At 45.3% G+C, this 24,993-nt stretch overlaps 1 protein-coding gene across 1 annotated transcript in view; it reads left to right on the top strand.

Moving 5' to 3' along the window:
* Positions 1 to 24,150, top strand: part of ABHD2 (abhydrolase domain containing 2) — a 60,870-nt gene extending 36,720 nt beyond the window's left edge. Inside the window, exons 4-11 of the mRNA XM_019533736.1 lie at positions 1,110 to 1,285; positions 3,733 to 3,900; positions 8,902 to 9,085; positions 14,200 to 14,292; positions 16,743 to 16,853; positions 18,335 to 18,404; positions 19,977 to 20,061; positions 21,338 to 24,150. Of these exons, the coding sequence (XP_019389281.1) occupies positions 1,110 to 1,285; positions 3,733 to 3,900; positions 8,902 to 9,085; positions 14,200 to 14,292; positions 16,743 to 16,853; positions 18,335 to 18,404; positions 19,977 to 20,061; positions 21,338 to 21,534 (1,084 nt within the window). The 3' untranslated portion in view covers positions 21,535 to 24,150. The remainder of the gene's footprint in view (positions 1 to 1,109; positions 1,286 to 3,732; positions 3,901 to 8,901; positions 9,086 to 14,199; positions 14,293 to 16,742; positions 16,854 to 18,334; positions 18,405 to 19,976; positions 20,062 to 21,337) is intronic.
* The last annotated feature ends 843 nt before the right edge of the window (positions 24,151 to 24,993 follow it).

Genomic DNA, 24,993 nt, shown 5'->3' with positions numbered 1-24,993 from the left:
TGAACTAGTCCCCTGAGGCTTTTTCTGCTCTCCAGGTTAATGAATCGTAGACATGCTTTCATGTTAAGGCCTGATGTGTGGTTGCATGCCTCCTGAGGTGTGCAAGGCCTCTGCCCCCCACCCCTTTCCTGGTGCTGAGGTGGCAGCTCTTCATGCCTGTGCAGCTTTATGCCTCTCATTTAGCTTTGAATTCTTACTGACTGTACTGTGTTGTTAGCAGAATGGTTTACCTGCCCCTCCCTCAACCCCCATGTTTTTCCATTTGGTTTTGGAGGAACAGTAAACTAGACAATAAGGCCATCTGCTTTGGCAGCCATCCCCCTGTGCTTCTGATAAGCAGCAGAACTGTTTTACCCTTCATCTGAAAGGAAGCGCTTTCCTAAGTGGCCTTCAAGGGAGTCGAGTTGCCTCGTTATTATGGATCTTTTTCTTCAGCCCTTGCCTGTTTCAGCATCCTAACCTGTCAGAGGCATTTGGTTTAGTGCAACGTACCAGTCACTTGTCCTCTTCAGTACAGCATACAAAGAAACTGCTAATATATAGTATACAGAGGAACTGCCCTGAGACTTAGCATGTGACTGAGGTCAGAGACCAGACTATGAGCCTGGTTTCATTACCGACCTGCTACGTAATCAAGTGCTTGTGCTCCCAGGAGTATTTCTGTGGATTGCCTTCCAGCAAGTTTTTAATACCCTCTTAATGAAAGACTTCAAAATTTGTCAGTGGTGTAGATCGGGTTTCAAGCGGCTGAATGTGTACTGGGTTCGCATCGAATCCAACTACAAGTTGATAACCTTATAGTTTTCTGTGGGCACTTATTCTTTTGTTACCACCTTAATGATCAGGAAGCTTTGGATTCCAGGTTATTCAGGACCCTGTGGATCCTCTGCTGCTGTCAGTGCTGACGACTTCTCGGTCAGCAGCTCTCCTCTTCTTTCCTCTCTGAGCTGACAAGGCTGATGCAGTCATGGTAGCAAGTATATTGCACCTTGTTTCAATTAACAACGAGTAATAATGGGAGCATCTTCTTCTGAATTAAAGTAGACTCGTGTAGATTTTTAAGGCATAGTAAGACTTCAAAACCAAATACTACCTCTATTTCCTTGCAGGTACATTCCACCCCTGATCTGGGGGAAGAGTGGACATATCCAGACTGCTCTCTATGGGAAGATGGGGAGAGTGAGATCACCACATCCTTATGGTCTTCGCAAGTACCTCACAATGTCAGATGGAGCTACAGCAACCTTCGACCTCTTTGAGCCGCTGGCTGAACACTGCATTAGAGGTTTGTCAAACAGCCATGTTGGAATGGGTACCTTAGTCTGTTTGGCTACAGAAACTTGTTTAAATATGATAAAGAACTTTTAGTAGGGGGGAAAAAAATAATAATGGTGCTGTTCCTGAGTAACCCAGACAGGCAACGGGGACCGCTTCGGCCTAGTGAGAGGGAAAGGAGGACTTGTAGCCTCACAAATTGTCTGTCTACTATGCAAAACCTGTACCACTTGTACTAGAAACTTACTTCAGACCTAAAGGGTCCACTACAAATGGTTTTGGGGGGGCTGCTACTTCAAGGCTTTTATTTTAAATTTGGGAAGTAGGCAGATGGATGCAGGTCGGACTTGCACATGTAAACAGGTCATGGGCATCTTTTATATTCCTGAGGCTTAATGACTGACAGCTTGTACTTTGTGCCTCCTGGCATGTACTAAGAGAAAATCAAATCTGAGATCATTCCTTCTATAAACTAGAGCTAATGTGTCAGCATGAAAATAGCAATAATTCCATATTGTGGCATACACTAAGTTGTCCTTTCAAAGGGAGATGCACAGCAGGAGAAAGGTTTTGGACTTCTTGGTTGTGGGTCAGTTCTTTCTAAAGCTCCCAAATTGTGAAGTGCTTAGATCAAGCTAAAACATTTGGCCACTGCTGTGGGAATTGTTGTGAACCTCAATCTGAAGTACCTGAATGGATGAAAATAAATGTTTATTCAAATTCAGGGAACTTTGTTCAGATAAAAGGTGCAGGGCTGATTCCCTGCTGCCTGTAGTGAGCAGAAGGGTAGTATAGCTGCAGCAGTCAGAAAAGGACTTAAGTGAAGCTCTCCACTTGGGTCCTCCCAGACTCTAGGATCCTTTTGCCAAGTGAAGGGGAGTTTATCACATTTGTAAGAAAGTAAGTGCCATACTGGGTCAGACCAGTTGCCCATCTAGCCCAGTAGTCGGTCTCTATTGCATTCATTTCTGCCACTGTCAGAGGGAGAGCATTGAATTGTATCTTGAGTGACCTATCCCATATTCAGTATTTACCCTGGCATCCACCATTATAGGTGCCAGAGGAAACATCTCCAACTATTCTGTTCAGTAGTCATTAATAGATCTGTCAGCCAGGATTTTTTTATCTAGTCCCATTTTGAACCTGGCGAGGCTATTCTGCCTCCATCACTTCTTGTGGCAGTGAATTCCACGAGTTAACTATGTGTTGCATACAAAGTCTGAGTATGCAAGTAATATTCTGGGAAGTAAGCTCAGGAGTGAATTTACAGTGCATCAGCTACTCTGGTAACACTCTGTATATTGTTTACTTTGGTAAAGGCAAGAAAGCTTACCTATGTTCATTGCTCATGTTAGAAAACAATGGTATCTTGGGACATCATTTCCTGTGTTTGTTCAGTGTGCAGAAGGGCAGTTTCTGCCCTTCCCAGCAGGGTTTGTAACTAGCCCTGGGCCAATTGAAGCTTCAAAGGACCAGCTATGGAATAGAAGTTGAATTGTGGCAATAGGTGGTTATAAACTCTACATCAAACTTTGCTGTAGTTACTTTGTGGATGTTTAGACTGTGGGGTAACAGCAACTGTAATGAAGTAGGTTTAGGCTCTCCAGAGACCTGCTGATGCTTCATGCCTTTAGAACAACTGGGTCCCTGCCTTTTATCATTCAATCTTGGGTTGAAAGGAAGGTTTTGTTAATTTTTATCCTGTCCATAATTTGTCATCTCGCAATGCATACTTGGCTGGCTTTTATAGCAAATTATTCACCATATTGTCGCGTACAGGAAATAGTACCATGCTGTGTACTTCCTAATGAGGAAATGGGGCAGGTTGGAAGCCGCTCTGCTTCTGTCTCTCTAAGGCCCTTGTGAACTAGAGCTAATGGGAATAAAGCTCTTGTATATCTGAAAAGGATGCCCAGATTTCCCATTTGAGACTTAAATGACTCTCAGTGAGAGCCTAGAGGTGGAATAGATTTAGGACTAACTCATTGGTGGTTGGGAGGGAAGGTTTTACTCTTGCTTCATGGGGCAGTCACTGACTAGTAGTTTAGAGAGAACAGGAGACTCCCAAATTCCCAGAGAAGCCATTGGTGATAGCCAGCAGTGGGAAAGGACAGTATATGCACTGTGTCCATAAAGTGCTAATCGCTCCCATAATTTTTGTTTTTGGAAGATGCCCACAGTAGTGCAAACTTATGTGAAGCCGTACGTGGAATTCCACACGGCAACTCTGAATGCAAAGGTTGCATTTTTCGCATTGCCTTTTGTACTGAACTGCCTGCAGATAGGGCAGAGATATTTGTAACGTTGTTATTGTTCTCTTGGTGGCAAAATCTTTACCAAGTTGTTCTTAACCCAGAGCTTTCCATTGATTTGGAACAGAATGCTCCTGAGACTGTCACTTCATGCAGCTTAGCTTTCTTTCTCTTAATGCTTTTTTTTCTTCCACTAACTGTACAGAGGATATCACAATGGTCATCTGCCCTGGAATAGCGAATCACAGCGAGAAGCAGTACATCCGCACCTTTGTTGATTACGCCCAGAAAAACGGCTACCGATGTGCAGTCCTGAATCACCTGGGAGCACTGCCAAACATTGAGCTCACCTCTCCCCGCATGTTCACATATGGTAAGAACTCAGAGTTTTGTAACCAGTCCCACAAAGCATGGTGTACTCTGAGGGTGCCCAGTGTCAGATGAGTCTAGTTGTTAGTGGCACACACTACTTGTCCACATCTACCTCATGAAAGTACAAAGTTACTTATAACTTATAAAGCCACCTTTTCCTGCCCAGCTTGCCCTGCTCTAGCCAGGTCTAACTTTTGTTGTCTGTTTTTTTTAAGAGAATTAGATTTAAGCAGCAGCAGCCTTAGTTACAGGAGTTGATTTGGTATAGCTGGCTCAGTCTGGGCTTAGACATGCACAGCTATTTTTAATTCTTAGTTGCCATTTTGTGACATGATCTCTTACTGTTGATTACCCTGGAAAGCTGCACAGGGCAGCCTGGTCTGCTTACTGTGGCTAGCAGACTTTGTCTTTGGCTTCCAGCTTCCTTCATCATCTTTATCATCATAAGCCTTTGGTGTGGTCTAAGCAAATAGGACGCAGTGCTAGAATGCTGGGTTTAACCTCCCTCTGTCCAGCCATCCCTCGATTCAGTGTTCAGCCTATACACTTACATACCCTGAGTGATCACAGTTTTGATAGTTTACAAGCTATTTCTAATGTAAATTTTTTTTATATTGCTGGCTTACCAGACCACTAATAACCACTAGTGCTTCATTACTGCTGTTAAATTTTAGAGCCTTATGGCATTTATAGACCTGTTTCGGGGGGGCACTTTAATTAGCACGGCTCTTGGAGCTGCACTAATTAAAGTGACTGGAACATCATGTGTATTGGCATCCCTGCGCTGAAAAATGGCAACAGCGTGCTTTGAACTGAAGCTTGTTGAACAAGTTTTAGTTTAAAGCGCTCCGCCTCCATTTTTCAGCACAACGATGCTGATACACATGATGCTGGAGTCTGCTGAAGCTCAGTAATTACCATGCTCCAGCAGACTCAGTTAATCAAGTCTGCTCCAACATGCTGTAATTATGTGCAGGGGGGCTTCTCCAGCATGTATATAGGAGCCCCTCCAATCTGGAGTATGGGAAGTGCTGCAGAAAATGAAAAATAACTGGGAAAAGAGCAACCTTGCAAAACAACCCGCTTCCCTTCAGCCCCCCACTCCAAGCTCTGTATGGATTGAAGCTCTGGTTTCCCTGAGTACTGCAGTGCAAAAGTACTCAGTACAGACAGACCCAGTAATAGTCTGTACATGGCACAAACCTTTTGAAAATGAGCAGCAGCTTCCAGCACAAAGTTTAGGGATCCTAACTTGTACCATCTTGAGGGGCTGACTTGATTGCAGTTAAGTGCTGAGCATCTGCCTCAAACTGGTTTAATGTTTGGGTTTGGGGGCCAGTTTTGTCCCTCCAAAGGTCTCTCAAATAATTCATTGAGTACAGTTAGGTTTATTCTTATGTGAGAACTAAAAATGGCTCCAAAGCCTGAATTGATCACAATGGTGATTTTTAAGAGCAAGCACAGGTACGAACAGAAAGATAGTAAATCCCTTAGTGCTTGAATATAGGCAGTGCCCTGTGTGACTGCAGGGGCACGTTTGAGCTCAGTCTTGTGCAGCTCTCAAAACATGGCTGTGCTCTTAAGCACCTAGTTCTGTTTCTATCCAGCGTCAAATTCTTTGCAAAGAGTCTATACTAGGTCTGATATGAAGCTACTGGAGTTTGTGGCAGTCTTTCTCTTGACCTCACTGGGCTTTTGGCTCTTGCCCCCCTTCTGGAAACATGGCTTTCTGCTTCCTTAAATAGTCCTGGAAGTGCAAGAAATGCTCAGCATTTCCTCTCCCGTGCACCAGCAAAGTAATCTTTTTTGGCCAGAGCAGAGGCAGCATGCTTGTTAAATAGTGCCAGGCAAGTCAAGCCTCAAACACAGACTTTCTTCTGGCTCCGGCCCTGATATCCCAGCATCTTTGTAGGAATCCAGCACCAGCTCAGATGTCTCTTGGGAAGGGAATAACCTTAACCAGGGATCCCTTGAATTATGCAGCCTCTAGATTAAGCCAGACGTGTTGCTCCTTTTGGTTTCAGGTTCCTGAGGCTGTTGCCAGCTGCCTTCTTACCAAAAAAGTCAAATGGTCCAAAAAACATTGACAACTGGCTGCTCGCATAGCTGTCTTGGTTTCTTCTGCATTTCTGACCTTGAGGAAAACTGCTTATTAAGAATGCTAATGTGGCAAAGCATCCACAGTCTGCCAAAACCAGCCTCTACTGAGGAGCCTGGGGCAAATGCTTTAAAAATAAGCAAATGCTGAGCACTCCAGCACATCCATCTAGTCGGAACACTGATGTGGCTAGCAGTCACCCTGCTTGATCAGAGTAGACAGCCTTAGAGTTAGGAAAAATCTTAAATCCAAATTCTTTGGACTCGTGTTAAGGGCGGGCCCTGGGTTACAACTGCAGCACTCTGCCCCCTGCATGGTGTGAATTCTTCAGCTGAACACAGCACCTGTTGTTCCTGTCAGATCAGATGGGTGGCATTTATCTTGGGCCTTGAGTGAGCTTTAGACCCTTCCTTTTTGAGGGGGTTATCGTTTTAACTGTGTGGTTTCTAGACATGTGTGCTCAGCTTCGTCAGTAGCTTGTATTTTCCCCCGTGGGAAAGAGGAAGATGTGTGGTGTTGTCATCACCCCCCCGCACTTCCTTCCCAGCTGTCGGGTCCGAGGAGTCACTGCTGAGATTCATGCAGTGTTGCACTCTGCCTGGGGGTGAAGGGTGGATTTTTTTTTTTTTTTTTTACGTGGTGGCTGAGAGGTGCTGCAAGAAAGGCAGTCCACCTCCCAAGTGCCTGCAGCCCTTCTCCCTTAAATCATGACTAGATATAGCTGACCTGCATCTGAGACGAACTTGTTTGCTTATGCCAACTTTTGCCTGCTTGTGTTAAGTGCCTTGGACTGCTCTGTTAGCCATGGTCCCTTGCACGCTAGAGTCAGTGATCCCTAGAGAAGGGCCAGCCTACCCCTGCATGTTGAAACCAGCTGTTTCTTCATGCTACGGCACCCATTTCTCTAGTTCGGTTGTATAAACCATAAAGGCAGGCTCTCAGATGTGAATCCAAGTGCAGGCTCTTCCAGCTGCTGAGGGATGCCAGGGAATGTAGCCATTCAGAATGGGTTGAGTAGGACCAAACTAAGAACTTGTCACAGGGAGGTGAGGAGCTCTCCTGGCTGGCCAGACCAGGCCAGTCTCTGGCAGGGGACAAGGGGAAAAAAGCAACATACTTCCTTTAACCTCTCCTAATGCCCCATCCCTGCTTCTCGGAGCAGAGTGCTTGAGTGCTGGCCTTCCACCACCATGCTATTTACCAATCAAGGCTTCTGTCACATTTGCTTTCTTGAGCAGAGGAAGCACGATGTACCATAGTTTGCCCCTGCGTGAATGGCTTCTGGAAGCAATTAACTCCATCAGGAGAATGGAACTAGAGGGCTGTTTTAATGACAGCAGTCAGCATGACTGTGCCACATGCAGAATGTACAGTGCAGGACACCCACACTGAGTGCTTGGTGAATGGGTGATTTAATTGGCGAAAGAGCAACGGAGTCAGAAGTGAAGCTGCCACAGCCAGAAGGAGAACCAGGAATAACTACTGTGTTGTCTTGAAATATTCAGGCAATCTCAGGCAGGCTAGCCCCAGAATCTAGTGCCTGCCACACTAGGTTGGAGCATCTCTGTGTAGCACTGCCTTGTGCTCTTGACATTCACGTTTAAAGAATAAGACCAGGTCTGGTCTCGTGCTTTGCCCTAATTTAGCCCCTATCAAACACAGAATGGAAACAAAGATGTGACTGTGTATGCTTTGGGAGCTTCGACTTGCTTAAAATTACCCTGGGATGGGGGAGGGGGTAGAAAGAGGTTGCAGTTTGAACTTTCAGCATAACCTCTTAGTGGGCCAGATGGCAGAGACCAAAACAGGCATCTGAAAGGCTCTTTGATCCAGCATGGAGATTCATCCAGCTGCTGAGGCTGAGGGCACTGTCAGTCGTTGGCTGTATAGTAAATGAGTTACTCTTTCAGGCGAGCAGCATCTGTGAACTTCACGAATGCTTCTTGCTGCCCTTTCATTGTGCAGTGATGGCTGTGCGAAAGCCACCACCCACTGCAAGCAATCACAAGGAAGCTGTTCCTGAAAACCTGAAGCCCCTTTCAGCAAACTGGAATGGGTCAAGGATAGAGAAATGTTCTGTAGTCGCTCTGTGTGTGTGTGTGTGTGTGTGTGTGTGTGTGTGTGTGATGAATCTTTCTGCCTGGTAAATGCACTGGACCTTCTGTTTAGGGGTAGGTGGAGTTAGAACTCTGTGTTAAATGTTTGAGTTCAGGAGAACCAATGTGGGGCAAGGATGGGTTAGGCAGACAGCCTTGCTTGTTCAGGCTGCTCTCTTAGGTGTGATTCTAGGGGTGCTACTAACAGTCACATTGCGCTTTGTACTCCGCTTTCCTAAAAGAACGGGAGACAACCCTTTTATCCCTCTGTCTTGCTGTCTTATGAAGTGCTGATATAGCAGGAGGCCCTGCCCAGTAGCTCTGCCTTTGGAAACTGATGTAGGAATTGTTTAAGTTGCTAGGACTTCCAGTCCATTTTGCTACATCATGGATATTGTCCAGCACTGTCTGTTTCTGGCTGTGGTAGAAACTCCTGCTGGGACCTCTTCAGCTGTTAGAAAGCATGACGGTCAAATTATGTTTCTGACTGAGCTCCTTGGTTGTTTGAGATCACACCTTTCCTCTGCCATACCAAAGGGAAGTACATTCACTGCTGTGTGGCTCATGCACGTTGTATCTAGTCATGGTCTCTGCCCTTCATTACTTTGAAAGGAGAAATGTACAGGCTCTAATCAGTAGCTTGACTGAGCCCAAGGGAGCTGGGGGTCCTTTGTCCAAGTGAGAGTTTTTCTTCTGAAGCCAGTACTAGAAAGCAGACAGGTTTTTCCACTTAAGTAGTTTCATGTCCTTGAAAGATGGTGGGGGTCAGGCCCTTGGAGCATTACTCTGAACTTTTCCTTTCTTGCAGGTTGCACCTGGGAATTTGGATCCATGGTTAGCTACATCAAAAAAACCTACCCACAGACCCAGTTGGTTGTGGTGGGCTTCAGCCTGGGTGGGAACATTGTGTGCAAGTACCTCGGAGAGACCCAGGCCAACCAGGAGAGAGTTCTGTGCTGTGTCAGCGTGTGCCAGGGGTATAGCGCGCTGCGGTAAGTTTACAGAAGCTTCTGTTTCTTTCTCGCTGGCCTTTTCAAGTGGAGATAGGTGACTGGAGCTGGTGATTAACTTCTGCCTGCCTCACATCTAACTGGCTCTTGCGCTGTAGAGCACAGGGGGCATGGGAGGGGGGAGGGGGAACCTGAAGCCTTGTTTTCCAGACAGAGACTAAAACCTACTATCCACAAAAAGCATCTCTGCTACCAACACCTCGTGTTTTTCTGTGCCTTGCCAGCACCTATCACGCTTACTTCTGAGCAGCTAACCTGCTTTTCCCTAAGTGTCACCCTCCTTCTGGAGGGCAGATTTCACCTGTCCTTTTTGTTTTTCAGCATGGCTGACTAGGGATCTGCCTAGTTAAATAAGGGGTAAATTTGGACTGGTTTTGCTGTCTTTGTATTGCTCTCCTTGGACAGCAGTGCAATTGCTTTCATCTGTCTTTTCTACTGTAGGCAGGTTGGGCAATGTGCAGTTACTGAGGAGTCCCCAGGTTTCCAAGAAAGGGCATTTCTGACCAATAGCAGTTGGCATTATCTTCTCATTTTATAATAGGTCTCTTCTAGTCTTATTGTCTGATCACAAAATACAAGGACATGGTGGTCTAAAAGACGGCTTTAACAGCTCCACCTAGTGTTTAGTCATACCACAAGCCGAGATTACAGATTCAGTGGCTCGTGGTGAATGGGGGCTGGAGTCATTAGGTCAAGCTGCCACATGTGCCACAGTGACCCCCAATTAACTGTTTTAAAATAATTGTTTTAGTTCTAGTGGCTGCTTTTAAACAGGAGCACTGATGACTGACTGCACGACTGAGTAGTACAAGAAACTCGCTCTAGACTTCCCAGTCTTGTGACAGCAAAAATGACTCTCTTTAACTGGTTGCATCTGCATATGTGCTTTACTGTGGAGCTGACTAATTGGCTCTGCAGTAAAGTGTCACTGTCTACATGTGCACCCATATTAGGGCACAGTAAAATTTAACTCTGCTATAGGATACTACTGTGTAGGACAAGCACTATCCTATGATGGAGTCATTTAGTGCACCAAAACACGTGTAGACAGTGACTGGGATGCTAAGAGGAGGGGGCTGCCCACTGGCTAACCCTGCCCTAGAGTACCCCCCATGCCCCAGCCAGCCCCTCCATTGTCCAGTGCCACAGCTTGGAGCCTGGAGCTGACCCCCAGGTCCCTGCGAGCTTGGATCTGCTGCGCCCCAGCCCAAATAGCTGCAGTCCCAGGCACGCATGTACATGCTGCACTGGGAGCAGCTGACTTCACCGCAAACTGTGCTGGAATTTATTGAGACATGCTAATTGCACATGTAGGTGCTCCCACTGGGTACCGAGACCAGACTAAAGTGATTGTTGCTGCCCAGATTGCTTCAGTGCTTTCAGAGCACAAATTGGAACTAAAGTGTAATGTAAGGGAGCTGGTGGCTGAGCAGCTGGAGATGCAAAGCCATTGGAGATGATCTGAGGTTGGGAGCACAGCAGTGCTGCTTCTGGTTAGGAAGTAGTCATATCAACACTTAGCCCAGCCCCAGTTAAACACTTGCAGGCCCAGGTTAAGACCAGAAACTTTTTTTTTCTTTTCTTTTCTTTTTTTTCTTTTTGCAGGGGGGCAGTATTAAAACATTGCCAAATGCTGTTGGGGTGAAGACCACCCAATTTTTTTCCTACTCCTGAGGTCAGATTTAACTCAAGTTCTTAAAAAGCATCTGACCTAATCCAAGTTCTCTGTGAATGGTTCCTACCTAGGAGGTAGGAAAGATTCTCAACCTGCTTAGGAAATATCTGGAAACAGAGTAGCAGGCCTGACGTGTATTAACAGCTTTGGCAGCTTAACATGGTTAGGATTGTAGGACAAGGTACTTTCGGTTTGCTGTGTCTGAATCGGCCGAGTTTTGGGGGCTGGCTTTACACAGGGCTTATAAATGCCATAGTGGGCTCTCATCCCTTAATTTTATTAACTAGTAAAACACCTTCAGGTTTCATGCTTGTAACCAAATGTCCTACTCGGAGTAAGCTGGGTTTTTGGATGTAGTCATGTTGACCTAAGGACATAGGCAGGCAAGATTCTTTGGGTAGATGTGATCTCTTTTATTGGACCAGCTGAGTAGTTGGAAAAGAGTTCTTTGCAAGTTTTCAAGCGCAATCACCCTTCTTCAGGTGTAGGATGTCACTGCTGTTCTGAGACTCTCTTCCTAATTTCCAGCTATTTACTTTTTCAGTCAGCCTCTTTTTTTCTACCTTGAATTACTGCTACTACTGTAGAGTCTCCCTTACTCACCTCTTTTGTCTTTTTTTTTTCCCCTGCTTTTTTTCTCCCCTCCTCTCCCTGCTCTTCTTTTGTTTGTTTGTTTTGTTTTCTTAATTTCCACCTATTTACCTTCTCACTGACATCCTGTCGCACTTTCAGCTTCTTTCATTTCTTGAAGTCTCAGAACAGCAGAGGCTTCCTATGCCTGAAGAAGGGTCCTTATGCCTGGAAGCTTGCAAACAATATTTTTCCAATTGCTCAGTTGGCCTAGTAAAAGATATTATGTCTACCCAAAGAACCTTGTCTACCCAACATAATACCACTCCCTGCATGCTGGTTTGGGTAATAACCCCTTAAGCTCTGGTGGATTGGCAGTCTAGGCCATCTAGGCCTTGCCTGGTTATGACAACAGTGGATTCATCTCAACAGAAAGTAACAAGCTCTGGAGGAACCAGCTGTTGTTAGGTGAGAGAAGTCTCCTGGGGTTCCCTCCTGGAATTGCTAGGTCTGGGCTCCCCCTGCTGACTGATCTTTTTATAGCAAAGCTCCACTTAGCACATCTGCTACCCATTATTGTGCATTTGGCAAGAAAGCTTTTCAGATCTGATGTCTCCTGCTTAATCTCCATTGCTGCCTTTAAAGGCTAATTAGTCAAATAGCTGGGTGAGGAGGGCCATCAGTGAACAGCAAAGATCCCTTAAGTGAGGAGGGGAGAGGTAAAGATTGGGTCAAATTGTCTTTTGGTATCCTTGGTGTAGAGCATACGGAGGAGAGAGATCTAGACCCCTCCAGATGGAACTACTAAGCTTTTTATTATCCCTGGACCTGCCCTAGTCCGTTAAATTAACTGACCTCTTACAGCAAGTCCGTATGAAAGCTCCGAGTAACCGTAGTTATGACATGGCTAATCAATCTAGATAGAAATGAGTTTCCTTTGTTGTGCTGATTTGCACAGTCTTTGAGACAAACTCTAAGCTGGCGTTTGGGGTAAGGGAAAGAATGAGCTTGGGCAAGATATTTCTGAGATTGGAGACCTGTAAGTGGCTGCTCAGGCCAGACCACAGGGCTGGCTGCCCTATGCACAGAGATGGAAATGGCTACGTTGTGCCCACTTATTATCTCTGCAGTCTATGCCTGCTAAGCCTTCAGTTTTCATCGTGTACAGCAGGGGAATTCAGCCCCTCAGGCTAAAGGGGGATGTTGCTGTGTTCCCGGGTCTCTGCCTGTGCAGGTTTGGTTCTGCCTTGCGATCCTGAGGAATGCAGCGTTCAGCTGGAGCTGTAAGCTCCCATGGCTGGGGCCTGTGCAGTCCACTGATTTCAGAAAGCTGTTGTCTTGTGCACATTGCCCAGTCGGTCCTGGTCGTGGGAGGCCTACTGGCTGTGGCAGCAACTGTGTGAGTACACTACAGCCCCAACAATTAACCTTGACCACTTAAAATGACTTCAAAGGCTCAGTTGCCTGCAAAGAGCTTTCCAAGTATATGTATAGTTTTTTGGTTGTGTGGCTTTTTTTTGTTTTGTTTCGTTTTTGTTCAAAAGTACGTGGCAGACATCTCCTGGCGAGACATGGAGATAGGGAAGTCTTGCTTTGAGTAACCCATGGGGTATACTAGCCCACATGCTAACCTAACTTATTTATTAACTTGCTCTGCTAAACATCTTGCAGCTTTTGCTCATCCTGGGATGTCCTGATTAAACTCCCCTTCCCCCCCTCACACATACACTTTCTGCATCAGCTCTCAGGGCGTGTTTAATGTTGAAACATCAGAGGTAGCCCACTATCTGACACTCAACTCCCACGATTCTTAAGTTGCTCAGTAAATGAGAAATCGTATGGTTCCTTGGTAACGGTGAACCCTGTTGCCAGGTAGAGCTATAACCTGCCTGTGACCCTTTGCATAGCGAAGGAGAGCATGTGGTTGTGGTAGGCCTAGTGGAATTCTATCTTAAATCCTGTTTGACAGCCCGGAGATAAGGCTGATCGGCTGTGAAACCATGTGGACTGCGTTCGGCAGAGGTAAAGGGACTCCCCTTCAGAATGTGGTTGTCTCCAGTACTGCATGAAGTCCAGTGGCTATGGCTAAATGACAGATGGGGATCTCTACTGCATAATAATGGCGGCAGCACGGAGGTGTCCTGTTCCCTTGCTATGGACTCGGTTCTGCTGGCAAAAGACTTTGTCACCAGAGCTGCACAGTCTCCAGCAAACCAAACTGTGCCCGTGTCAGGGGTTTCCGTGGCAGAGTGGTGATGGTCTCTGTGTGATCTTTTCACATTATTAGCTGATATGCCCTGCTGGTAGAACCTGATAGTGCAGTTGCAGCCTCATTCCCCTAGCAATTTTTGTGGGTTTAAAGTTGTGCAGCCTGTTTTTCGCATAGTAATGGAGTTATGAAGTGGTGAAGACCCACAGAGTCTGGTTCCACAGAGGAAACTGCCAAACTAGACTCTTCATGATGAGATGTCAGATGGGGAAAGCAAACCAAGCTAACACGAGGAGCCCTGATTTCATCCCTCTGCAGTTCCATTAAGGATTAGCTGTAAGGTTAAATGTCAGATGGGACTTCAGCCTGTGTCTTCCCATCAGTGTTTAAATCTTTAAGCACAGCTTTCAAATGCTCTGGTGATCATACCAGCTAATTGCACTCTGCCTAATGAGACTGTGATATCTCTCCTGACCTTCCATCAAAGCTGAAGCCATTTCCTATAGAAGATTAGCCAGTGATAGGGAAAGCCTGCGGTCTGTTTACATAACATCTTATCCTAGTGACCTGAAGGCTCCTTATCCTGTTCCAGTGAGGCCTTTGTTGCTACCTGCTTTGATTTTGTTCTCTGATTGTGTTTAGGGCACAGGAAACCTTTATGCAATGGGATCAGTGTCGAAGGTTTTATAACTTCCTTATGGCAGACAACATGAAGAAAATCATCCTCTCTCACAGGTACTGCAGTACATCTTCTGCTCTGTATATTCCTAATTGAGCCCCGGCTGCAACTTGCAGTCTTCCAAAAGGTTAATGAGATGGAAGCCACAAGCAGAAGTTGATGCATCTTTTTAAATTTCCTAGAAGGGGAGGGTTTAAGAAGGTAACAGGGATGAAGAAAGTTAACCCCAGCATCGAGATATTTATATTACAGCACATGAAAAGCTAAGCATTGTAGGACCCCTTAAGAACTGTGTGTGTGTAGTGTGGGGGCAGGTTGTCCCTGTCCCTACAACTGGGTGGTTATTTTTTCCTTTCCTTTTTAATTCATTTATTAAACGAATAGATCCAAGATGTGGGAAGTTCAGTGTTCTGGCACTCATGACACCTGTGCAATGAAACAGCAAAGTGTAGGGACTTTGCATCTGGTGAGGGAGCAGCTCTCAAGGGCTTGCTCTGCCATGTGCGCACAGGATTAATCAGCAATAGGTAGGGATACTTGATGTGCATGCAGCTGTAGCTTATCAAAGGCAGTTTGAGCCTTAAATGCAATTGCAAACCACAGGGAGCATAGCTTGAGTGAATGCCCCAGTGTTGCTCTTTGCCCAATACCAATGTTCCACTTATTCATAGAAATCATAGAAAATTAAAGTTGAAAGGGACCTAAAGAGGTCATCTAACCCAACTTCCTGCTCAGGACCACCCCAACTAGATCATCCCAGCTAAGGTTTTGTCTAGCCATGTGTTAAAAACCTCCAATGATGTAGAGTCCACAACCTTTCTGGGTAACCTGCTCCAGTGCTTTACTGCCCTCCTAATGAAAATGTTCTTCCTAATACCTAACCTAAACTTCCTTTTCTGCAACTTGAGGCCATTGCTCTTTGTTCTGTCACCTGCCACCACTGAGAGCAATCAAGCTTCATCCTCTTTGGAACCACCTTTCAGGTAGTTGAAGGCTACTATTAAATCCTCCCTCAGCCTCCCGTCTTAAGTCTTGTGCCCCAGCCTCCTAACCATTTTTGTTGCCTCTCCACTGGACTTGCTCCAATTTGTCCACATCCTTTTTGTAGTGGGGGGCCCAAAACTGGACACAGTACTCCAGGTGTGGCTTCACCGGTATCAAATAGATGGAATGAATCACTTCCCTCAGTCTGCTGGCAACGCTTCTGCTAGCGTAACCCACTATGCCATTAGCCTTTTTGCAGCAAGGGCACATTGTTGTCTCGTAGTCAGTTTTTATTGTCCACTGTAACCCCTAGGTCCTTTTCTGCCTCTATGCATCACAGGTCAGGTTGAAGACTGAAATATTATTAATAGTCCTCTCTGATGCTTGGTTCACCTTCCTCCCATTTAAGTTGCTTTGAACACTTAAGATGCATTGCCTTATTTGGTAGCTAATTCCTTGGCAGACGGGAGGGAATTTTTTAAAAAGCCGATTATTCATGCCCTATGCCAGCGGGCAGAGTGGAGATCATAAAAGATGCTATCTCATCACTAGCAGCCCAGGGAATTGGGGAGCTCTTGTCTGTATGCATAGCATATGGAAATCCATATAATTCACTCCAGATAACTAAATATTTTGACAACTTGACAAAACTTACAATATATGAAGCACTCTAATCTCCCCATTAAGTGGCGCTCAGCATTATAGCCTAGAGAAACCTGCTGCAGATGTAAAGGAGAGGGCTTGTTGAGTTAGAAAAATATTTTGCTTCTGTAATAGATCTTTTGTGCTCCAGGCCAGCTCCCCAAAGCAAACTCCATCCCTCTCCTGCAGCTGCTGCTGAAAGCGGACAAAAATCCAACAGGCCCCCTGCTCTTCACAGCTCACTGTCTTTCTTCTGGGTTCTGGATGTTCCCTGCTTGTCAGGGTATGGGTTTGCATCCTCTCCTGGGTGCAGTATCTGAGCATGACAAGTGTTCGTAGTGAATAGTTTTCTGGTAAGGTAATGCCCCAGATAACGCTTGTTGGATGAGCTAATGTTGCTTCACTCTAGTGAAGCAGTAAAACCAGATGGGGAAGGAGATGCTCCACCCATAATCTTTAGTACTGTTACCAAAGACATGAGAGGTTCTGTTAAGAAGCCACAGGTTATGGCCTTTACTAGAAACCCTTTGCTCCAAGTACGCTTCAACTTAGATACTCCATGAAAAGTGCCGTCTCTCAGAAACAGGGTTTTAAGTGGGGGCGTTTTCAGTGTAGTGGAAAAATCTTTGTCCCTGAAAAAGATATTTTTGTCTGACTTCTCTACTTCCCTCCTGGTGTGCCGATCCAAAACTAAAAAGCCATGCTTGTGAATGAGCATATCATCCTGGATGTGGGGATATAATATATATATATATATTTCCTCCTTCCCCCACAACAATCCTGCAGATGCCAGTTGCTCTGGGGGTGCCTGTCAGTAGGTTAGAGCTCATTTGCAGTTTTGTGGCTACTGTGCTTGGACTACTTTCCTCTTGCTTTTCAGACAAGTTCTGTTTGGAGATCATGTGAAGAAGCCCCAGAGCTTAATGGACACAGACCTGAGCAAACTCTGTACAGCTACATCCCTCATGCAGATTGATGACAGCATCATGAGGTAGGGTAGCAGCCCCTATGTAGCCCATCTTTCCACGTTCTGGTTTCCTGCATGCTGCTAGGCTGATGAAAGCTTCAGGAGCTTCCTGATGAACAATTTTTACCAAATCTTAGTCACCCTGTAATAAACTCTGCTTACCTCCGTAAGATCATTTAAGGCTTATTTTTCAGTAGTTGCAGTGTGGGTTGGGGCCCAATCTGCTGGATTCTGTACAAATGCCAAGAAAAAAGACAAGTCTGCCCAAAAGAATCTGTCTAGAGAGGTGGAAATGTCTGAGTACGAACATGAGGTAAAACATGCAAAGCAGCTCACTGGTGGCAAGCCCATGCCTGGTTTGGACCAAATTAGCTATATTTAACTCTTGCCTTGCCTTCTCGTTAAAACCTTACTTTAACTCCTGCCTCATCTCAGCTTGGCAAACTATGGTTAATGTATTTCAAAATGCATCTGCTTTTAAGCCTTGCTGCTTGCTTCATTAATATACCTGCCCTTGGTTCTTACTAATATTAAACAGCAAGCTCTTAAATCATGCCTGTTTCTAAATATTGTGTTTGCTTTAAGCATAACATCCATTCTCCAGTGGGCTCTTACTTTCACTTCCCCTTTCTGTGGCATCTGCTAGGTTCAGGCACTGGCACAGCCATCCAAAGCCAACAGAACTGCTAAAGGTCTGAAAGTACAGTGCTCTTCTGGCCCTCCTGGGGAGGCCTGGTGTATTTTGTACTTGAGAGAGGCTTCCTGCCATGTAGTTAGCCAGAAATGAAGCACTGAAGGCAGTAACTCTGTAGTCTCTCTGGAAGCAGGAGCCATGTAGATAAGGCTGTCTTCAGGGCCTGATTTCTAGATTCTGATGAAAGGGTGAAGAGATTAGAGTGACTGCCTGGACCTCATTAAAGGAAGGGAAAGCCAAAAAAGTGTCTGCTTTCTTCGTATTACTGCTAACTACAGCAAGCTTCATCGCCTGAGAAGGGACCTTCAGTCTTTGCATTTAAGGTTCATGAGTAGTTGAAGAGTAGTGGGCTAACCAAAAGAAGTCCTTAAGGAACCAAGTTTTAATGTAACCAAACTTGATTTTGCTTCCCATCCAGTCTGCCACATCTTCAGAGGCTTCAAAGCTTAAAATGCCCCATACATAGCTAGGCATTCAGTTGGACAGGAACTAGTCAAGAGGGTTTACTTGGTCATCTGTGGCACACTTGCATTCTAAGCACTCTGAGGAAGTGCACAGTGTCCTGCGCGTACCCTGACTCCCCAGCACTTGAAACATGGCAGATGTCATGTTTGTCAGATACTGATGTGCTCTATTGTTCATAAACATTTAACATCCAGCTCTTACACAGTAATGGGCCTGGACAGATGGTCTCTATTTATGCACTGGAAAGAGGTCACATTTGGCAGCTTGAGACTCCTCAGACTGAAGCAGGACTTGGACATTTGAGTGCATCTCTTCCTGCCTTACTGTGTTTTATTTTCTGTCTCAGGAAATTCCATGGCTACAATTCCCTGAAAGAATATTATGAAGAGGAAAGCTGCTTGCATTACCTACATAGGGTGAGTGCCCTCAGCAGAGAGCTTCCAGTTGGTGTTTAAGAATGAGAAGAGGCAATGCTCAATGATGTCTGCATTAATGGTACCTGCATGTCCATGTCTGATTACCTCTCCAGCAAACCCTGGCTGGGAATTTTCAAGTGCCTTAAGGGAGTTAAGCACCAACATCCTATTGCCATTTAATGATAGGTGCCCAACTTCCTTGAGAATATTGACCCTGATTTCACTTGGTTCTTAAATTGTCTCCCCTCTAACTAACTAAAGTCTGACTTGGAAACCAAGAAGCAGGCACTATGCTGTAGTTCAGGCTTCTTTGCGTATAACACGTGAAGTCGAACTGCAAGGCCCTCAGAGCAGAATTGTGCCGCGCAATAGTAGTCTGGGCACAGAGCCAAACACACAATTAAACCCCTTTAAAGATGACAGCAAGGCAGGTGATAACCCTTAGATCAGGGTGCTTCCAGAAACATTAGATCATTTGCTTCTCCTGGAAAAAGGCTCAAGGCAGCACCTTGATGGCCCAGTATTCCAGAGACCCAAGGCTGCGGTGATTTAAATATACCAGGTCTCCCATAAGAGCAAGGGCAGTAGTTTACCAAAAATCCATAAAAGCCAGGGATTTCAGTATTGCCCAAGTGCAGTGTAGCTTCCTGGGGCAATGAACATGTGGAGCTGAAGGCCAAATACCTTCTAGTAGCTCAAGTCGGTTCAGTTTCTTCAGCTCCACATAGATGGTAAGTTTTTAGGCAGTTTGTCCATCGAGCATATTGCAGCCCACCCTCTATGCCAAAGCCAGAGTGACAGTTACCAGGAAATGGTGTCAAGAGGAAGGCACTCTGTCTAGCAGTTTTACGAGTGTAAAATCCTGTTTTGATCACTGATGACATTTGATCTCCTGATGTCAGCCTTTGATCAAAGGCCATGCTTGGGCTGCCTGCCATTCTGGCCTGTTATAGCATCTCTTCAAAGAATGGCATTTCCTTCAGCTGCCTCCATTCTTTGCATCTCCTGCCCAGACCAACATGCATAACTGAAGTGTTTTGTTTTTTTTTTCCCCCCCACTGTCTGCCAATTTCTGATTACTCCATCTCAGATTTCAGCAGTCTGTTTCCCTTGAGCACTGCATGTCCCCTTCAGAGGCCATAGATAAATGTACCCATCTCTAGAAGCAGTAGTTTGGAGCCTCTCTCCAAGGCAGAATGTTAAATGCTCTTGAGTATTGGCCAGACAAGATGTGTGGGAAGCGCCATGTGCATTCCTAGCAGTGGTTGTCAACTCCCCAGAGATGCTGGCTGGATCCACTTTGTTGTACCCAACCTGCCTACCAAATAGTTCCTTGGAGCCATAGCAAATGCTGCAGAGCTCTCCCATCAGTGTCAGCCCTCCAGTTCTGGTTTGATTGAGTACTGTTGCTACTGATAGTGTTACACCTGGTGTTCCTGCAGGTGAGCAAAACATGTCACTCAATTGTGGCTTCATGGTCAGGTTATGAGGTAGGTGCTTTTGTTGTGGAGAGTCTGGAGTTCTGGCTGAATCTGTAACTTGCTGAGTTTCTCTCCTTGTTTCACATTGCAGATCTATGTTCCCCTGCTGCTAGTTAATTCTGCTGATGACCCTCTGGTTCATGAAAGCCTGTTATCAATCCCAAGAGGTCTTTCAGGTAAGTTGAATACATCACAAACTAGTCTACTTTTGTAATGTCCCCCCTCACATTTAATACCACTCAGTGAAGGAATATCTTGTCTTACAACTGGAGCAGCATGGTAGCAATGTACTTTGGTGTCTTGGCTCCTCTGTAAATTACCAGTTGCTACGAAACTTGAAGATTTTATTTCTTGTGAGGTCTAACAAAACATTTATTTTCAGAGCTGGTTTTGCAGCAGGAGGGAACTGTTTTGTGCTTTTTTCCCCAAGCATCACATGGAGAGGCGCTACTAGATGACCATGAAGCAAAATTTAGTAGCAATTTGCTTTAGATCTTACATAGCCGTTCTCCTGCAGTGAAAAACCTTTGTTAGAAGAGGTACAAGGATTACCTAGTCCAACTCTCAGCACAGATGTAGGACTGAATTGGTTCCTCATGTCAGCTCCCCACGCAACTGGGAGAGCCAGAGGCTTTGTATAACATTTCAAAGCTAAAGTAGCTTTAGCCTGGTGGGTAAAGAGAACACAGTGAAAGTGAGTTGTCTTTTAGGATTATGATTGCCTCCAGCTGTGCTGGGTCCCAGGGGGGTGGCAAGTGTGGGATTCCAGGGTGACCTGTCTGCTCTCTTTCGGTCACAAAAAGGCAAGATCTGGGTGACATTTTGCTGCTGAACAGAGCCTGCCCAATGGTAACAGAAGGGGTGCTTGTTCCATCATTAAAAGCCATTAGAGGAGGACCTAATCCTAGCCACTTTCCTAAGTGAAATCAACAGCCTGGTCAATGAGAGGGATTTCTGCATAACACTAGGCAGCAGGGGTGGCTAATATGTAGTCAGTTCTGCAGTGCTGCCTATAGATCCCTCCAAGTATACAGCCTGTAGAGACAGCTGGTGCGAGCCTGCCGTGCACCTGAGCTGAGGTGGAGCACTGCAGGCTAGATCCAGTGGTCTTTACTGGCTGCATGTTTGTTCCCATGTACAGAGGTTTATCTTGACTTCTGTAGACACTTCTTTTGTATTTGAAGAACATGGCAGGACTGTATTAGGAGGGCTGCTGTAATTTGGGTCTTTGCAGATTAGTTGTGAAAAATACTAGTTTTGTTGATGAACAAAACATTTGCTTCCTCTACCAAGCAGGACTGTATTAAAGGCTTTGCTGACACAGAGCACATAGCCAACCCTGAAGCCCTGAGCTGAGTATGTAATCCAGGAGAATGCACAACTCTGCTCTTTTGACTTCCTGTCTGCTGACGATGACATCTTATGCCATTTTTCCTTCTTTTAACCTTGCAGAAAAACGGGAGAACGTCATGTTCGTGCTGCCACTGCATGGTGGCCACCTGGGCTTTTTTGAGGGGGCTGTACTCTTTCCTGAACCCCTCACTTGGATGGATAAGCTTGTGGTGCAGTATGCCAACGCCATCTGCCAGTGGGAGAAGAACAAGTCCCAGTGCTCAGATACAGAGCAAGCGGCATCTGGCCAGGAATAATTGCCCCAAAGACTCTCCAGGTCACTTCACCATTTTCTTCCTCTTCAGGAACTTTTTGTTCCCTCACCTGCTGTTTCAAGATTTTCCATCCTCTTGGATGTCCTAGGACTGGGGTTTGACCACAATGTTTCCTTCTGAAGTGAAGCTACAGCAGAGGGCAGTATCTGGTTTGAGCTTCTGTGTGTGGGTGTGCGTGTGTGTGGGGTGTCATTCTGGGTTTACAGTGCCCTGTTCTGTGTGGAGATTTGTGCTGCTGTCTCTGGTTTGCTTCAGGGTTCTCCAGATAATGGATCTGATGGTCAAACCATTGCTGATCAAAACTTGGAGGGCACTGCAGTTCTTGTTTAGCTGGGGGTCACGTGCCGAGAGCCAGGTTTTCTGCTGTACAATAACACCACGTTGCATTATTGGGAGTGCCCTGCAGCAGTCCATAGACAGCAGCACTTCAGTCTGTAAGTTGCTGGAACGTGGCTTGGAAAAAAAAAATAAAAGGGAAGCACCTGAACCGTGAGTAGAGTTCCAGCCTTGCACCTTCTCACAAGGGGGGCCTTTCCAGAAATGCACTTACCGGGAACTATGTTTGGAAAGATCCAGACCTTCAGCTGCTTGTAGGGTGGGATGCGTTGGATCATATCTGCATTGCTTTTCGGCTGGGTTCTGCATAGAAATGAGCTTCAAGTTGGTTATTCCGATGGATTTCCGGCTGTACAAACACATTTTCTCACCAAGACTAAACAAGTAGCCTTCATGTGATACTTGCCTTTTTTTTCTAGTGTTGAGTTGAATTTTTTAGCATTGGACTTCTGTATTTTAACCCAAGCCTTTTTAAACTGGTTCTCATTTAAAGATTGGAACCCAGTAATGATCAGTCAATGAAGCCTATCTGTTTTGTTATAGTATTTTTCATAGTGAATTAACACTTTCTTGGGGACCTTTTTATGGAGAAAACATACCAGTTCTTGCATTTTCTGTCCCCTCCTTGTACAAGCCAGGATAAAATGTTCCAAAACCCCTCCCCTGAACTTCTAGAGTACAGAAAGAATTTCTTCAGCCACGTGACTTGCCTCAGATGGATGGGAATCGGAGTTCTGTACCCCTGTTGAAACTAAAAAGTTCTCTACATGGCTAACTGCCTCCAGCTCTTGGTATCCTGGGTTGCCTGGTTCATCCAGATACTAGTGCCCTCCTTGCTCGTTACTCTTCCGTAGGGGAACATTCACTTTTTTTTTTTTACTTACTGCACCAAGTGGAAGTGTGAACACTTATGAGGAGAGGAGAAAGAGTTCCTTGTGCTTCCTGTTCCCCTGTTCCCCTCCTCTCCCCATCCCCACTCCCCCTGTCCACTGTTCAGTCACTGGTACTGTGCCCAGAGGGCTTTTATGATGGGCTATAGTCTCTATCCTGGAAAGAAAGCTCTCCCATGACAATCAAAGATAAACAATCTGGCCAGGGAACTTTGTGGTCAGACTTTTTTGTTTTACTTTCAGATCCTTCTCCGTCTTCTCTTGAATCCATCTTGGTAACTACTTCTTTCTTCATTTTTGTGCCACGGTTCTCCCTTCTGTCAGACATCCTGCACCAGATAGCACTTTAGTGCTTTAGCCTTTGTTTTGTGTTCTAGATACTATAGTTATAGTTTAAAGAGAAAAAAACATCCTGCTGAATTTCAGTTCTGCAACACTAATGAAATAAGCTTCTTGGGCCACATTGTCCCTGAACTTCAGTAGGTTGGAGATTTAAGTCTTTTTGTTTGTTTGTTTGTTTTAATAAAGCAATAACTAACTACTGTAGCAAAGGTGCATTTATATCAGGAAACAAACTCTTCAGTTTGCCTTAGGCCAGCCACCCTGGCCTGTTGCAACAAACTGTGGTAACCTGCACGCTGTCTCGTGTGGAGAAATTCAGGTTCTACTCTTGTCCTACAAGCAGAAGAAAGAAATGACCAAGCAAAGCCATGTCGAGATTTGGCCACACTTGTGGCTGCTCCTTTAAGGAATGTTTCAGGATATTGGTTAGCAAGAGTGTCCTTGGTTTGGGGGTTTCTTGTCTTTTTGTACTCATCCTTTTGTTCACGTGGCATCTGAAAACTACCAAAATGCAGCAGGCAGGGCATTCAGACTTTGACTGTGTCCCAAATGAAATAGCTGTTTTATATAAATATTCATGGGTCACAGTTCAGAGCATCTCCCACTTCACTGGAAGTGTAGTGTAAGAAACGCCTGTATGTATTGAAACAGAGTAGATAAATGTATAGGGACTTCATCTTCAGCTCCTTGGGTTAGGGCTCTAGAAGTGCTTGCTCTTCTTAGGAAACTCTGCTATTTGTAGGTTACACAGGTCACCAGCTACCTTTTTTCTTCCAAGTGCCAGGCTGCCCTTTCCCCACAGATTGCTAATTCTCCACAACATCACATGCATTTATTTCTCCAAATCCAGTTTAGCTGCAAGTGAAACAAGCAGTAACTCAACTATTCTAAAGGAGCAGGATTGTTGTTTCTCCTGGTTCCACACTTGAAGCTTCAAAGAGCAGACAAAACCCAGGCTTCAGCTTAAGGGGAAGATGTTTTCATGCTTCAAAATATACCTTAAGAATTACATCTCAAAAGAAAAAGAAAAATCCTTCCTCATTCCAGTGTAGTTAAACTCCTTTTTTTTTCAGGAGCCCTTAATTAAAAATCCCTTTTTGTAACACTTCCATTCATTGGCCACATGGTCTGGAGTGTACAAAGCTTCAGCTGTTGGTAACTTGTGACCACCTAATGTGCAAAGGGATTGCCACTTCAGGCAGACTTGTTTTTGAGAGCGCCTGTTTTGTCACTCGGAAGTATGATGGGTTTCTAGCAGCGTGGCTCAGTGTAGGGTAATGGAATTCTTTCCCCGAGTGTTTAGGGAGCATTGTCAAAGAGAACCGTCTGTCCTTGGAGGTGGTTGGGGAGGTTTTGATTTGGAAACTACTCCATGCTTTGTAGAGAGAGGTCTGTTCTTGGTTTCCTACTTCCTGTCACGTGAGAGAGAATGGTAGTACCTTTGTCTTCAAGTATGCTGGTGTACGCTCCAGCTGATCTTGTTGGTTGACCAGCCACCTGCCATGTCTACAACAGAATGAGTAGGTGTGCTTGAGTGAGAAAATTGTCTGTATTGCTGGAATTTGCCATTTGTCCAGCCAAACTGGGTGGTCAGGAGAGCCTGCTTTCAAAGAAGCATAGAAGAAATGGACTTTTTCAGAAAAACAGCCTTCTGCCATAGAGGACTTTGCAGCTTCCCCCTTTCCAGGATCTGCCCACCTACAAAGATAGCAAAGGGCACCAAAGCAAACCAAGTTATCACTAGAGACAGGCAAGTCCTGCCCATGCTTAGACAGGGTGTTCCTGTGGCACTTTAGGCTTCATGATCACTATCTGTTCCTTTTCCAGGGTAATCCTAGACAAGAACTCCTCCCTGTTCTGTTGACTGGACTTT

This window comes from Crocodylus porosus, unplaced genomic scaffold, assembly GCF_001723895.1.
Source record: "Crocodylus porosus isolate Cpor-Errol unplaced genomic scaffold, CroPor_comp1, whole genome shotgun sequence".
Taxonomy (NCBI): Eukaryota; Metazoa; Chordata; order Crocodylia; family Crocodylidae; genus Crocodylus; species Crocodylus porosus.
This window is presented reverse-complemented; position numbering and strand designations above follow the sequence as displayed.